This window comes from Elgaria multicarinata, chromosome 4 (assembly GCF_023053635.1).
Source record: "Elgaria multicarinata webbii isolate HBS135686 ecotype San Diego chromosome 4, rElgMul1.1.pri, whole genome shotgun sequence".
In the NCBI taxonomy this organism is placed as follows: domain Eukaryota; kingdom Metazoa; phylum Chordata; class Lepidosauria; order Squamata; family Anguidae; genus Elgaria; species Elgaria multicarinata.
Genome location: NC_086174.1, coordinates 50,860,909 through 50,876,854, shown reverse-complemented (window position 1 = coordinate 50,876,854; position 15,946 = coordinate 50,860,909). Strand labels below are relative to the sequence as shown.

Genomic DNA, 15,946 nt, shown 5'->3' with positions numbered 1-15,946 from the left:
GGCACCGTTAAAGCCATAGTTTTAAAATGGAATATGGGAAATAACAGACATTTGAATTACTACTAGGTGCTATGCATGTTTCAGGTTGCACCTAGGACTGCTGGGATGAAGAAACATACAATGGTTGACACCTACACTCCCCTTTTAGAAAATATAAAACTTGCTGAATGGATCTGTCTCCATTTTTTAGGCAAAGCACAGGATACTTTGTAGTAGAAATTAAAGTGGCGTACTAGGTTTTGTGAAGGACAGCAGATAGCCAGAGGGTAGTTTTAGTTTGGTATTATTATGCACAAATTCTAAATGACAAAGAGCTTTGGCTGGACCACCTGGAGGGGAGAAGAAGGTCAGATAGTTTGGTATTATTATGCACAAGTTCTAAATGACAAAGAGTCTTGGCACCTGAAGATGCTTCTTATCTACTTCAATGCTGTGAATCATCTTAGAGGCCAAAGGAGGTGTGAGAGGAAGGTACGAGGCGGAGGCCAAGGAAGGAGGGGGGAGGTGGAGGTGAAACAGGAGAAAAAGTATATAGTTGGGGACCCGCCCAAACTCCTGGTCTTGTCTTTGCCAAAGGATGTGGAGAAAACCATGGGGGGAGGGGCAAGGCCCTGCTTATGAGTCAGTAGTCGCAGTTAAGATTTTATTGTTTTATCAGTTACTGGGTTTTTATGCTATGCATGTTTCAAGTTACTTTCAGTTTTTCTTCCCATATCTACTAGGGCTGTGCACGGACCCCCCCTCCCGATCTGCTTTGTGGCCCAATCCAGAAAATCCAGATCAGGCCCAATCCTCTTCTGGCCGATCCGCCCATCCCCCACTCTGCTCTGCGGAGCGAGATCCAGCTTCGCTGCCGTCGCTGTATGGATGGCAGCGGCAGCACCAGGTAAGCCACACCCCTTTGGCCTTCACTTCCAGCTTCAACTAGGGCCTCAACTGAAGCCCATGACGGACGCAGGCAATCCTCCCTGCCTCCTTACCTGGCAGCACCAGATGAATCCCCCTCCCCCCACCACTTACCTGCGTCCGGAGATCTGGATTGAGGCGATCCTCTTCGCCTCAATCCGCAGCCCCCCCCCGACTCTCTTCGCCTCCGCCTTTTCTGGAGGCGAATCAGGCCACCTGGCTACTGCTTCTCCAAACTGAAGAGAAGCGGAGCACAGCCATAGTATCTACCCTACCTTTAGTTTTAATAAAGTCTTCTACCTCACAATTCGTGACCCCTTTTTGTCTTGGCTTAGGTCCGTGCTAAATCTGGTGGTACAGGTCACAGAAAGACTTTACAGGTCTTTGGGGTTTTTTGTTTTGTTTTTTGTTTTAAAAAGTCAATAGAATCCAAATTTCCAGGCTAGGAGGGCTTTCTCTGTGGTGGCACCCCGACTGTGGAATGCCCTCCCCTTGGAGGCCTGATTGGCGCCAACATTGATTTCATTTCGACGCCAAGTAAAAACATGGCTTTTTAACAAAGCCTTTGATGGTTAAACTCACTGGCACATTGTTTTAACTGTTTTAACTGTATCTATTGCTTTTAAATTATATTTTGTTTTAACTTGGATCATGGTTTAATTTGTTTTTAACTGTGTATATTTATTGTTTTATACTGTATGTTTTTATCTGTATGCCGCCCTGAGATCTTAGTGATATAGGACGGGATATAAATATTTTAAATATTTATTTATTTATTTATTTATTACATTTCTATACCGCCCAATAGCCGGAGCTCTCTGGGCGGTTCACAAAAATAGGCTTCCTGGCTGGTCTCCTGGCCTATCTAGGCATTGGCCAGAACCACACCTCAGCTGTAGAAAAGATGCTCTGTCATGTACAATACGTTAACAATAAATGATGATCACATCAACAGAGGCAAAAAACCCTCACCGTATGGGAAAGCACACACAGTTTAGGGAGAGGGGTTGTCAGGGCATCTTATCATTGTTAGGCCAAACTGCAAGCAAGGCTAGAAGAATCAGTTCTGGTAACTCCAAAGACGAATCGTGGTAATTATTGGTGTCTTGCTGATTGGTAATTAAACCAGTGAAAGCTGCCCTTTAGGCAAGTCACCGGGCTGCTGAAATAGCATCTTAAATATATTAAATAGCAAAATGATATATAGATTCATACAAGGTTTAATTTAAGATAGGGCTTACTAGTGGCTGAGGTTTGGCTCTGAATATGTGACATAAGGATGAATATTGTACTACTATGTAACCACAATCACCCCTCCCCACAGTATCAGTTTTCTTGTTTTTTGTAATGTGAAGACCATTCAAACATTCCAGCCCCACATGCGGAAGTGGTAATACTTCGGTTTGTCGATTTGTGTACAGCAAACAAAGGAATGGTACATGGGACCAAGCTCAGCTTAGCATGGGAAAGAGAACATGAATTGAGCATGGCATCGCTTGGAAGGCTTCTGTCACAAGTAGGACAGATGTAAAAGAAAACACGGCTCCTGCACCTTTAAGAGTTGAGTAAACTAAAATAAATACAAATACGTGACAAGAGGCATCTACTGAAATCTTCTCTTCTGCATCACTGTAAAGGGTGCAGGAGCCCTCTGTTCTTTGCCATTTGGCAGCCATAGTCATAAATGATGCACTACATTCAAAATCTAAGGTTCTTCTCCAGGTGCCTACTCTGAGAGAAGCTCGGAGGGAGACAACAAGAGAGAAGGCCTTCTCTGTGGTGGCCTCCTAACTGTGGAACAATCTCCCTAATGAGGCCTGCCTGGCACCGACATTGTCATATATTTTTTATACTGTTGTTATGTTTTTTGATGGTTTTTAAATTTTGTATACTTTTTAATGATCATTGTTTTTAACTTTTGTAAACCGCCCAGAGAGCTTTGGCTATGGGGCGATATATAAATTAATAAATAAATACATCTTTTCAGTACCAGGTCAAGACTTTTCTCTTCTCCCAGGCATTTAGCAATATGTAATGAGCCTGGGTCTGGGGGTTTTTTGGCTCACCGTTTCTAAAGTTGTTATTATTATTGTTGTTGTTGTTGTTGTTGTTGTTGTTGTTATTTATTTATATAGCACCATCAATGTACATGGTGCTGTGGTTTTAAATGTATGTGAATTTTGCATGTTTTTGTGGTTTTTAATTTTTGTATATTGTTTTTAAATGCGTTATCTTATGTGAACCGCCCAGAGAGCTTCGGCTATATAAATGCAATAAATAAAAATATAATAAAATCTAGAAATTGCTATGGGAATTGAATGTGCCTCTCATTCAATAAACTAACTGTTGAGGGATGAATGCCTGTAATAATACATAGTATTTCATGTGTTCAAAGCTTGTTGCAAACATTACCTCCTCCCAATACTCCTCACTATTGGCTACATCAGCTAGGGTTGATGGGGATTGTGGGCCAAAACATTTGGAGGACCATAGATTGCCCACCACTATCTTACAACACCCTTTTAAGGGAGGGCTTTATCCTTAAAAGCAATCCAAAATCATTTAAAATAAATAAAGGTAAGAGATAAGGTATAAATAAATAAGTGTTGGTATTATCGACATATTGCAGGTGGGGTGGGGGACAGAGACTGAGAAAATAGTTAGTTTAGTTCATAGGAAAATAAGATTTGATTTGAACTGATTCACAGTTGTTCCCAGCGATTATTTATATATCTGTTATGTGTATCCCATCTTTCCACCAAACTACGCTCATGGTGTCTATGTTGTGCTATGTTCAATAGGTATATGATAGACTGTATAGCTCTCTGTGACTAGAGAGAGAGCGGGGAGGGGAGCACAGGTATAAAATTGTCACAATGTGGATAATACAGAGACTGCACACATGACCATGAATCTGGCAAATATGGAAATGCGCTTGAGTAATTTCAGTAAACTCAACAGCCTGTGCAAAAAGATGAGAAAGTGGGTGGTAAGTCGGGGGGGGGGGGGGGCAGTAGCCATGATAGTCTGTGTTGCAGTAAAAACAAACAAAAAACCCGAAGAGTCTTGTGCACCATAAAGACACATTTATTATATTATAACCTTTTGTGCACCAGAGTCCTCTTTATTAGAGGATTGGAATTTTATCAGTTGTAGGATAAATGAAGATAAAATTGGGGAAATAAGTTGTGCATTACAAGGTTTAAAATTTACAGTATACATCATATTTTAGCTTTCTACCAAATTTTGTTTCTGCTAAGCACTCTTCAAATTTTGCATCCATTTCCTGGCTCTGAGCTTCAGTGAACAAAGTCTTCCAGTCACCCACTGTACCTGTAAGGGAACAATGAAAAATGAATGACTGTTTTTGTGATTGTTTATAGAGGTTTGATACATAATTTTGAAATGTTGAAACAAGTGAGTGTATTGTTCTAATTTAAATGAATGCTTTACAGTACAATCCTAAATGTCAACTCACTGAGTGAAATGTCAACAGCAGTTACTCCCAGGTAAGTGAGTAGAAGATTGGTGCCTATGGCACTTGAGATTAGGCCAAATAAGGGGGTTACATCTGAGTAAATATGTCTAAGATTGAGCTGTTTGGAGTAGAGATGTAAAGGCCTGGAGAGATGATAGAAAAAAATTAGGCGTGTGTGTATATTTGGACTATTTTTTTCTTTTTAAAATATTTTTCTTCTAAAATAATAACTATTATTATTACTATTATTATTAAGAGGTGTTTCCCCCAGTTTTTTCCCAGTGGAAGAAATGGGACATTTTGGAGAAAACAAATACCTCATGAAGTCTTTTATTCTTTAGAATGGTGAGTGACTATGGCAAGGTTTGTAAAATATTTTTTATTGGATTGGGGTTAGAATGATATCTTGGGGCTCCATCACACCTACTTTTTTCCTCTGGTTTGTCTCCATGATTTCTAGCTCTTTCATTAGCACATTAATGTGCTAGCTATTTCATTAGCACAATAATGGCCCCTTTCGTGTGGGTTTCTGGTACCGCACTATACCGATGAACCAAAATGGGAAAAATATTTGACCTCATTTTGGAAATACAAAGCCCAGTTTTATGTAGACCTGTCTCATCCTGGGCAAAGCACATATGATGTCATCACACAGAGGGAAATCACGTTTCCTTACCGTTGCTTCTCTGCCCCCGTTTTTGTCCCTCATTACTTCCTCTTTGTGCCCGGAGGGAAAAGAGGAAGTAAACAAAGACAACATGGCCCATTCAGGGGCCACTTGTATCTTGCCTCTTTTCCTGCACACAGCAGGAGATCATGCATGTTCTGGGCTTTGTTTTGTTTTGTTTTTTAAGTTGGATTAAACGGGGTCTATTTTGCAACGGAAAAACGATTGAAAGAAACAGGAGGAGGGTAGGAAGCAGATGTCATCATATAAAGGACTCTTTATATGTAGTATATGCAGTAGTGAGCATGTGATGAAATGCTCATCTGATTAACCTCATAGACTCCTTTTACTATACGATTACAGAGGGAAACTAGGCATTCTAGTTTCTTTTTGCACCAAACCAGAGATAAATTTAGATGCTGTAGTAGGTAAAAAAAATCCACTGTCCATTTGAAGTTTTGTTCTTTTGACATATTTACGTGCTTATTGTTAGTAGATATACATTGACAAGAGATAATTTAATAAATTTCAGTTTTGCTTTAAACCATAAATACTTCCACTAGAGGGCTCTTGTATTATTTAAAGAAACAGCATGCAAAAAGAAAGCTATGGTATAGAACTCTGAATAGCACTGTAACCCTCAATAAAATAAAAGGGTACCTTTCCTAAAAAGGATAGGAGCAAATTCACCATGAGTTTCTTGTGATTTACTGTTCATTGATTGGAAGGTAGATTTGTCTGCAAGAGTCTTAATCTTCTCATCAGGCAGAGGAAATTGATAAAAATCAGCCATTTGCTTCACTCCTTCATAAAGATTCTGTGAAATAATCCAGTCAAGTTAGTGATAAATTCATGAATATGTCTGGCACTTAGTTTTTTAACAGTGCAATCATATACATATTTACTCAGAAAAAAGACCCAGTGAGTTCAATGAGTCTTACTCCCAGGTAAGAGAATATAGCATTGAAGCCTAAATTATAAGCTTTCCTGAAAGACACGGATGGGGCAGGGTAAGAACTGGAATAAATAAATTGTACATGCTTTAATCACATTAAGGACGCAATTCTATGCATGTTCAGGCAGCAAAAAAGTCCTAAAACTCCCAGTATACTGCTGGGCATGCTGGGAGTTACAGGATTTTTTTCTGCTCAAACATGCATAGGGTTGCACCCCAAGTACATGTATCTAGGACAGCAAAATAGATGGAATATGAAAGTATAAAGTATGGGATGGGGGAGGGTTTGAGAAATATATGACATTTCAAAAAGAAGAATCCTCTTCATAGAAAAGGTTACTAGCAAGCCACCAGCCTTAAACTTCCTATTTGTTTCTGCAACTTCAAGTTACTGAAAAGCAAATATTTTTAGTTTTCGGCTACCAAATTAACTGGCAGTTAGGGATATCACTACTGGCATGTTTACATTTATCTAAAGTCCTATCTTAATTGTATTATGGTGCAATCCTATGTGTGTTAGTCACATGGCTGGCTGGGAAATGCTGGGAGTTGTAGGACTGCTTTCTTTCTAAACATGCAAAGGATTGAGCCCCAAGCAACCATTACAGAAAGTCTTCCCATAGCAGTCCTCAAAAAAAAAAAAAAAAAGATGTGTAACCAATATTATTTTAGATTCTAAGAATGCTCACTTCTTTCAGCTCTTCATATGTGACGATCATTATATTTTCTTCATCCATATGTTTGTCCCAAGCAAGAGCATGATCAAAGTAGGATTTCCAACCCACTGAAATGAAATGCAAACCATATACATCAATCCTGGAGAAAACAACACCAGTTTCAATTTATGGCAGAAGCTCCACATATAATACAATGAGCATTCATATGGGTTTTTCACACATTAGGTTGGATTTAGATAAATCACTGATGAATTTGGTTACTCACCATGATATGAATGGGATCTTGTCAACGGCTTGTTGATTTTACATACCACAAAATCAGCCTGTAAGCTTCTTGCATTGGGATAATCTTGTGCTGTTTGATTATTCTTTTAGTTAATGTACTAACTATTGATTTAACTTCTGAACAATGTGTATCATTTTAGAACAGGGAGAGGCAATGTGGTACTACAGATGCTTTGGATTACAACTCCCATAAACCCCAGCCAACGTAGCCAATAGTTAAGAATTGTGGGAGTTATAGTCCAAAACATCTACCCCTGTGTCTAGACTAATAAATCTGGAGATCCTCAGAATCACAAATGCAATACCAGATGTACTATCCCCCCCCCCTAAAAACACCGTTATAAAGAGAGAGAGCAATATCTTTTACTATGCTTGGACCACCCTCATTAGTATAAAACATCTTGTAAAGGCATGTATATGTAGGAGATAACTGTGAGCTTGGCTTCCTGAGTTGTTGGGGTGTTCTGTTTTTATAGAAGTCCCTGTAGAAGAGACTAATGGATGTGTATTATCAGTTACAGTATCTTGAAATGAAACTGACATGTTTGTGACTTCAGAATTGTCATTTATTCAGTTCTTAAAACATTTAATATGTTTAGGGTGGATTCCTGCACTGAGTGGGGGGTTGGACTTGATGGGCTTATAGGCCCCTTCCAGCTCTACTATTCTATGATTCTATGATTCTAAGTTAATTGCTGTACAAGTCTTGATTGCATGAACAAAAGTAAAAAAAAGTATGTTCAGGAATGATTATCTGAAATAAAAAAATATGCCAAATATTGTCTTTGTGTACCAGTTTGAAGGCAAAATAATAGTGTATAATTAACTCAAGACCTCCTTTTGGGTAGACGCTTGGCCAATGCAAGACCCCAGTTGCTCAAATCATCTCATTATTTCCTGATATCTCTTCCTTAGAAAAAAAGAAATATCAATTGTTTCTCTTCCAGCAATCAAGAGCTCTCTTCATTTGGAACCAGTTTCATGTGGACATGTGTGTACACAGATACGTTGGGGAAATGTTCACACTAGGTAGAATTTGGGAAGAGCATACTGCACCTTTGAAAAACAGGTGGGAAAAGCTTCTAAGATAATATACCTTCACCACTCATGAACATTTGGAAGAATTCATCCCAGGAGCTCACACTTGGAAGCAAAGGATTTTTGTTGTAAAAATGGTAATAGGATACAGCTGCATCCTTGGGATTTCGAAATACCACCAGGATCTATAAAAACAATAAAAGAGACATTAGATTTTGCGGTTTAAAGCATCCAGTGATGTGAGCAATTTATATACGGAAATTAACATATCAATGCAAACTACAATTGGAATGATAGAAATGTTCAAACTGCTGTTGCATCAAAATCTGCAAGGTTTCCATTCCCTCTGATCCTACCGAAAATGTGAGCTAGGAGTCCATATTTCTATGGCGCATGCCAAAACAAGAGGAAGGAAGTTGAATGGAGTGTCCCAAGAACACTTGCTATCGGGGAGACTTGAGGGATAGTGAAATAATAATAATAATAATAATAATAATAATAATAATAATAATAATAATACAACATCAAATATAAAAATACTATAAAATATATAAAACTGATTAAAACATATAAAATACATTATTAAAATAACAACCAGACATTTTAAAATTCTACTGGGTAGGCCTGCCCAAAGAGATCAGTCTTTATAGCTTTTTATAATCAGAAAGACTGTTAAGTTGGCAAATCTCTCCCAGCAGGCCATTCCACAGTCTGGAAGTGGCAGAAGAGAAGGTCCTCTGGGTAATGGTTATCAGCCTAGTTTTCACTGACTGAAGTTAATTGTTCCCAGAGGACCTGAGTCTCAGTGCAGGATGGATTGTACGGGAGAAGACGATCCCACAAGAAACCTGGACCCAAACTATGTAGGGCTTTAAAGGCAATAACCAACCCTTTTATATTTTGCCAGGAAACTAATTGGCAGCCAGTGAAGCGATTTTAAAATTGGTGTAATATGGTCACCCCTAGGTGCACGGTGACCAACCTGGCTGCCATATTTTGAACTAGCTGAAGTTTCCAGACTAGGCACAAAGGTAGCCCTATGTACAGTGCATTGCAGAAGACAAGCCTTGAAGTTACCAGCTCATTCTATGGTGCGACCACACTTAGACTATTGTGTACAATTCTGGTCACCACACCTAAAAAAGGATATTATAGAGCTAGAAAAAGTGCAGAAAAGGCCAACTAAAACAATTAAGGGGCTGGAGCATCTCCCCTATTAGGGAAGGTTACATCAACTGGGATTGTTTAGCTTGGAAAAAAGGAGGCTAAGGGGAGACATGATAGAGGTGCACAAAATTATGCATGGTGTGGAGAATGTGGATAGGGAGACATTTTTCTCCCTCTTTCAAAATGCTAGAACCCAGGGTCATCCCATGTAGGTGATTGGTGGGAGATCCAGGACAAATAAATGGAAGTACTTCTTTGCACAGCATGTAGTTAAGTTATGGAACTCACTACCACAAGATGTAGTGATGGCCACCAATTTGGATGGCTTTAAAAAGGAGTTGGATAAATTCCTGGAGGCGAAAGCAATCAATGACTACTAGCCCTGATGGCTGTGTGCTAGTATTCAAGGCAGTAAGCCTGTGTGCACCAGTTGCTGGGGAACATGGGTGGGAGGGTGCTGTTGCACTATGTCCTGCTTGTTCATCCCTGTCCGATGGCTGGTTGGCCACTGTGTGAACAGAGTGCTGGACTAGACGGACCCTTGATCTGATCCAGCATGGCCCTTCTTATGTTCTTATGTTTACTTCATATTGTGGATCTACATTACCTTATTTGCATCCAAGAAGGATTTCTTTGCCAGATACAGATGGGTACGTATTTATGAGAAGGCAGGCAGGAAGGGGGGTTGTCCAAAATAGACAGTGGTTTGAGTCATGTGATAAAGCTATGGCAACTTCCCAGGGTCTGAAGAGGACTCAATTCCAAGAGCACTTATGAAAAGGGAAAATGCACCATCTGCCTCCAGCTACGCTGAGAATGCAATGAACTTAACACTTACTTGTCTATAACAAAACAGGTGAGATTAAGAGATACATCAGTGCTATGTGGCAACGCCTTTAAACAATAATAGCAGCAATGAAGGGGGTCACTTACCTTCACCTTCTTCTCAATAAAAGATTTAGGAATGTTATCATAAAAGAGATGAGTTGTAAAAACACGTGGAGAAGGTTGATTTTGGAATTTCTAGAATAAATATTAGATCAAATGAATACTAGTACTTTAACTGTAATTGTACAATGCCCTGAGCCTTGCCAGTTGGGCTGTTTACTAATCTAATAAATAAAATACATAAAACAATCATTGACTGAAAGTTTCCATTCACCCTTGAAAATGTACATATGTGCCTGACAAACCTGGAAAGTCTTTTGCAGACACAGCAGATCACGCCCTATACTCCAATAAAACGGGGAAATTAGCTCTCAAAGATTAACGCAGCATCATTTTACCAACAATGAAAGAAGGTTTGATTATCAGAAGGGCAGCGTGTGTCAATCTGTTACAAAGAAGTGCAACAGGTCTTGTGGCAGCTTGAAGTTAAGCAAATTTATTATGCGTAAGCTTTTGAAGACTATTTCTAATAGAGATGATAGAGAAAGACGGACATGAGGAACAAGAATTCACCAAATAAAGAGCAGAGGATGCTAGAAAAATGCCCACTGGAATCTGATCCCCTTTACCCCACCTTTGAAGTTGGGTTCTTGTCTTTGGGAAGGTAGTGGCGCGGTTCTCTCCACACCTGCCTCAAGGGGGAGCGGAGCCCAGATTCTTGAACTCAAGGGGGCTTCTACACATGGGAAAAAACCCCATGGTGGCTGTGGATCGGTGCCCCATCGGTTAGATGATGCAGGTGCAGTTTCACAGCTACTGCGAGGCTGTCCCCGCAATGCTCCAATTTGAAGAAGTCTTTTTCAAAGGGAGTGATGTCAACATGGAGCTTCCACCATGCAATGTCACTCCATGGCCAATCCAGAGCCCACCCGGAGACAGAGCTTGGTAGAAGAGAGAGAAGGGCTCCAGGACCTGAATGGTCACCCAGAAACACTGCACTCCTTCCTCGGCATTGGGATTACCTGATGCCATCCCAGGAGAGGGAAAGTGTGGGGCTGAGAAGGGAGGCAGCGCCAGCCTGGCACTGTGAACACAGCCCCAAGGTTAGAGTGCTGCCTCTGACCTCAGATCCAGGAATTCAAAATATCCTGTCATCGTCCCCATGCTGTCTAGTGGTCATAAGATTGCTCCCCACATAGCTTTTTGTGTGTGCCTGAAATGATTTCCCCCTGTCCCAGGCATAAGTATCAGTGGCATGATTATTTAGGGGTGGGGAATAAATAGTATATGGCATGCTTTTACCACAGAGAATAGCATTAATACTACTTACAGGCAGCTCCACCTATATGTTTGTTTGTGCACGTAATTGTCTTTCCCATTCCCCCCCCCCCCACAAATAGTTCTGCAAACACGTCAGAATTCACACCCAGGTCAGAATACACAACTAGGGGTGGCCAGATGGAATTAAATTCTACTGAAATCAATGGAACTTCTGGGTACCGTGTATAGGATCGAAGGGCAAATTATATTTGCTTGTATCTTGATGGCCTGTAATAACATTTCTGTGTTTATTTAGTATTCTAACATGGGGTAAAAGTTCAAGGAATCTAACTGTAACCGTTATACAATAACATATAATAGCTGTGAAGTGTTTTTATTCTGTGCAGTACACTGTAACATAAACACGTTCAAAGACAGATACGTTTGAATTCATGCTGACCTGAAACTTTTGGGGGAATCCAAATTCAAGCATTTGGAAGATTTCTGGTTCTGGTATGTCCTTGTAATCAGGAACTGCAGCTATCATTTCATTTATAATGTGTGCTACCCAGTTAGTACCTGCAATAGAAAGGCAAATGAACCACATATGGATTCTGGAGGAACAATAAGCCACGTAGCAATGAGCACCGTTCTGTTTACTGAAGTCAGAGGAGCTTAGGTGCACCAAAGTCTGTGCTGGACTATGGCTATGGAGTATTAAATCTAGCTCTTCATTTCCAAGCTTTAGTATTGAGAAAAGAAGGCCGCAAGCTTTGATATGCTTGCTCTGTATGTAAGCCTCTGTACATCGTTTGGTTCTTGCAAGTGAACTGCATGATGGGATTGGAATGATGTAAGTGCCTGAATGTGCTGTTATGCTGAAACTGCTTAATTAGAAGGCAGTGCTTATTTGGATTTTTATCCTTGGCAGTATCTACCACTATCTGATTTGGATGTAATGCCAAACTATAATTTAGCAGAGCAGTCCCCAACCTGATACAAGTATCAAGGATAGGAGAAAGTCTTTTAGGTCAAAAGGCATCATTTACCAGTAAACATCCTTTTCCAAGAACTTGACTTCCTTATTCATGATCAGCTTGGCTTCCAGCCACTGTTGAAATTGACACAAGTTTCATAGTCCATATTGTCCTAAGATGCCCCAAAAGGGCTTGGACCAGTCAATCTGTAGTAGTGCCTTCTCGCTATGTACTGAACTGGTCAGCTGATGTCCTGCTCCAGATGCCTCCAAATGAGTGGCCACGAGGAATGGAGGCCTTCTTTGTGGTGGGCCCCTAATTTTTGAAATGCCCTCCTCAAACAAATTGCAATTGTTGGTAATTAACAACAAAAGCAATAAATTTATTTCTTTGATTACTAAAGTCCAGTGGAGGCATCAACTGTTTTACATTTAATACTTTTATCCCACTTTTCTGCAAATAAAGCAACCAAGCAGCTTACAAAATAGAATAAACAACAACAAAAATACATCAAGGTAAAATAAAATAAAGTTAAAACAAATCAACAAGAATGAATAATATCAGCTTATGTCTGCAAAACTCTTCCTGGATTCTAGCTGAAGATTTGTTATAGACTACAAATGCGGGGAACAACTACATCACTCCCAGAATTTCCCTCCCCTTACTCCGTTTTGTTTAACATTGAATCATAGAATCATCCTGTCTGATGAAGAGTTCTGGAGAATCTGGGCAATATCCAACATTGTCCCTGTGCTCTGTTGATGATGTTGCAGTGCACCAGCAGGACCCAACGCCAGTGCAACAGGAAGCGCTAATTCACTGGTGCATAGGCAGCATTGGATGCTACCCTTGACAGCCTGCTTGCTGTTTTGTGATGTTTTAGTATAAACCTATTGTCCTATGCTGGAATTTAAAATAACTATATTATTAAAACAAGCAAGAATCAAAACTCAAACCAGCAAAGAAGGGGAAATATCACAGATCTGCTTTTGTTCATTTATAGCTATAGATGGAAATTTGGAAATGATTGCTACAATTTAAACAGAAAAACAACACATCTCTCCATAGTGAGGAGGACTGTGACTAGGTGACCTATTTATTTTTATTACTACTACTACTACTACTACTACTACAACAACAACATTTGTATCCTGCCCTGTATCACTAGGATCTCGGTGGCATAGAGATAAAATTATACAAAAATATAAAACAATAAATACACACAGCTAAAAACAAATTAAATGATTAATCAAGCTAAAACCAGTATAGAATTTAAAAGCAGTAAAATCAATTAAAATAGTTAAAACAATGTGCACGCTTGGTGAATTTAGCCATCAAAGGCTTTGTTAAAAAGCCATGTCTTTACTTGACGCTGAAATAAAGTCAGTATTGGTGTCAGTCGGGTGTCCAAGGGGAGGGCATGTCACAAAAGAGAAAGCCCTCTCCAATGTCCTACCATAGCATATGTCTAGCATTGATGGTATGCGAAGGAGGGCTCCTCCAACAGATCTCAAGTCTCGAGCAGGCATACATAGGGAGAGACGCTCCCTCAAGTATCAAGGTCCCAAGTCATTTAGGGCTTTAAATGACATTACCAACACCTTGAATTCCGACCGGAAACATATAGGCAGCCAGTGCAATTCTTTTAAGACCGGCATTATATGGTCTTTCTGGGATGTACCAGTCAGCAGTCTAGCAGCTGCATTTTGCAGTACCTGCAACTTCTGAATTGACTTCAAGGGCAGCCCCACGTAGAATGTATTGCAGTAGTCAAATCGGGAAGTTACCAGTGCACGCACTACTGTGGCTAGGTTATCCCTATCCAGGAAAGACTGTAGCTGGCAGATCAGTCAAAGCTGGCCCCAAGTACTCCATGCCACAGAGTCCACCTGGGCCTCCAGTGACAATGATAGATCTAGGAGTACTCCCAAGCTACGCACCTGCTCCTTCAGAGGGAGTGCAACTCCATACAGAACAGGTCACTTACCCAATTTCCAGACTCGTGAACTATAAAAATTACATTTTTACTCATATAAAAATGTAATAAATAAATAAATAAACTACCAATCCACAGAGCTTTCATCTTATCAGGATTCAGCTTCAGTTTATTGGCTGTCATCCAGCCCATTGCAGCCTCCAGGCACTGCTCCAGCACCAGCACCACCCCAGCTGACTCCGACAACCAGGAGAAGTACAGCTCATGTCTGCTCATTGCTATAGGCCTGCTAAGCTGGTGCTAGCAGTTGATGGGTAACTTCAAGGTCCTTGCTCTCCCTTCTGATGGTTGTTGATCTTTAAATTGGACTTGGACTGGACAGCCCTTCAAACAGAGGACTGTCCTATGTAAAATAGAACACACTGTCACCTTGGCACTAACAGGTTAAGTAGGGTGACCATATGAAAAGTAGGACAGGGCTCCTGTATATTTAATATTTACATAGAAAAGGGAATTTCAGCAGGTGTCATTTGTATATATGGAGAACCTGGTGAAATTTCCTCTTCATCACAACAGTTAAAGCTGCAGGTGCTCTGCCCTCTTTTAAATCTGGTCACTCTAGTATAGCTCCTGCACTTTAACTGTTGTGATGAAGAGGGAATTTCACCAGGTTCTCCATATATACAAATGGCACCTGCTGAAATTCCCTTTTCAATACAACTGTTAAAGATACAGGAGCCCTGTCCTCCTTTACATATGGTCACCCTAAGGTTAAGGGTGCAATCCTATGGACTGCCCCCTCGCCACTCTGGAGCCCCTGTACTCGGGAGCTTCCGAGATTCCTATGCCCTGCCAGGCTGAAGTTGTCGGGGCAGGAGGAGCAGCCGAGGTGATCTCCAATCTCCTGAACTTTTGCTAGACAAGCTTTTCAGCTCATCTAGCGAGTGAGGGTACTTCAGAGGAGAGGAGGCTGGAGGAGACTCAGCATAGCTTGTATTCTGGACTCTTCGGTCTCCTTCCCTCCCCGCCCACTGGAAAAATGTACACCAGGAGGGAATTCCACAATCTTGGCAGCACCACCACTGGAAAGGTTTTCTCTATTGTGCCTGCCCCAATCTAACCTTACAAATTGACAGGACAGGAACTGTGACCTCTAAACTGGGCAGGTTCAACAGGTCCCAAGTCATTATATTTTTCTAATCTGTTGTGATTGGTAAACTACTTTGGAGGTCATTTGATTGAAAGTGGATAGAGTGGGGGATAAATCTTAAAAATAAACAAGTAAATCATCAATAGTCAGCAGTTGATATCAAATCATTTTCCTTTTAACTTCTCCTTTAAAAAAAGAAAAAGGATACTCACCGCATTTTGGATAAGCTACTATCAGCACATCATCCTTTCTTGCTTCCATGGTTTCCAGTTCCGCAAAGGTCTCAACGCTACAAAGTTGGTTAGGATACAATACTCCTCTGAAAGTAAACATCTTCTCCTCATCTTTGATGTCTTTAATGGAAGCAAAAAACTCGTTTATTTGTTTCACAAATTTACTGCTTTTCTCAGCCATTCTTTTGTCGTGCTGGCTGCCTTGTCACGATACTTTTTAAAAAGCAGTTTCAGTTCTGTGTGACCAGATTCTTGCACACACTTTCCTTTCTTGCTCAATAAAGAAGTTTGCATAGAAGGGGTGGAATCCTGAATCACGCAAACTCAAA

General features: G+C 40.4%; 1 protein-coding gene across 1 annotated transcript in view; it reads right to left on the bottom strand.

The window, feature by feature from the left end:
* Positions 1–15,946, bottom strand: part of EIF2AK2 (eukaryotic translation initiation factor 2 alpha kinase 2) — a 53,699-nt gene extending 37,753 nt beyond the window's left edge. The window contains exons 1-4 of the mRNA XM_063124266.1: positions 15,597–15,946; positions 11,782–11,900; positions 10,107–10,196; positions 8,065–8,191 (exon numbers count right to left, since the gene is read on the bottom strand). Of these exons, the coding sequence (XP_062980336.1) occupies positions 8,065–8,191; positions 10,107–10,196; positions 11,782–11,900; positions 15,597–15,798 (538 nt within the window). The 5' untranslated portion in view covers positions 15,799–15,946. The remainder of the gene's footprint in view (positions 1–8,064; positions 8,192–10,106; positions 10,197–11,781; positions 11,901–15,596) is intronic.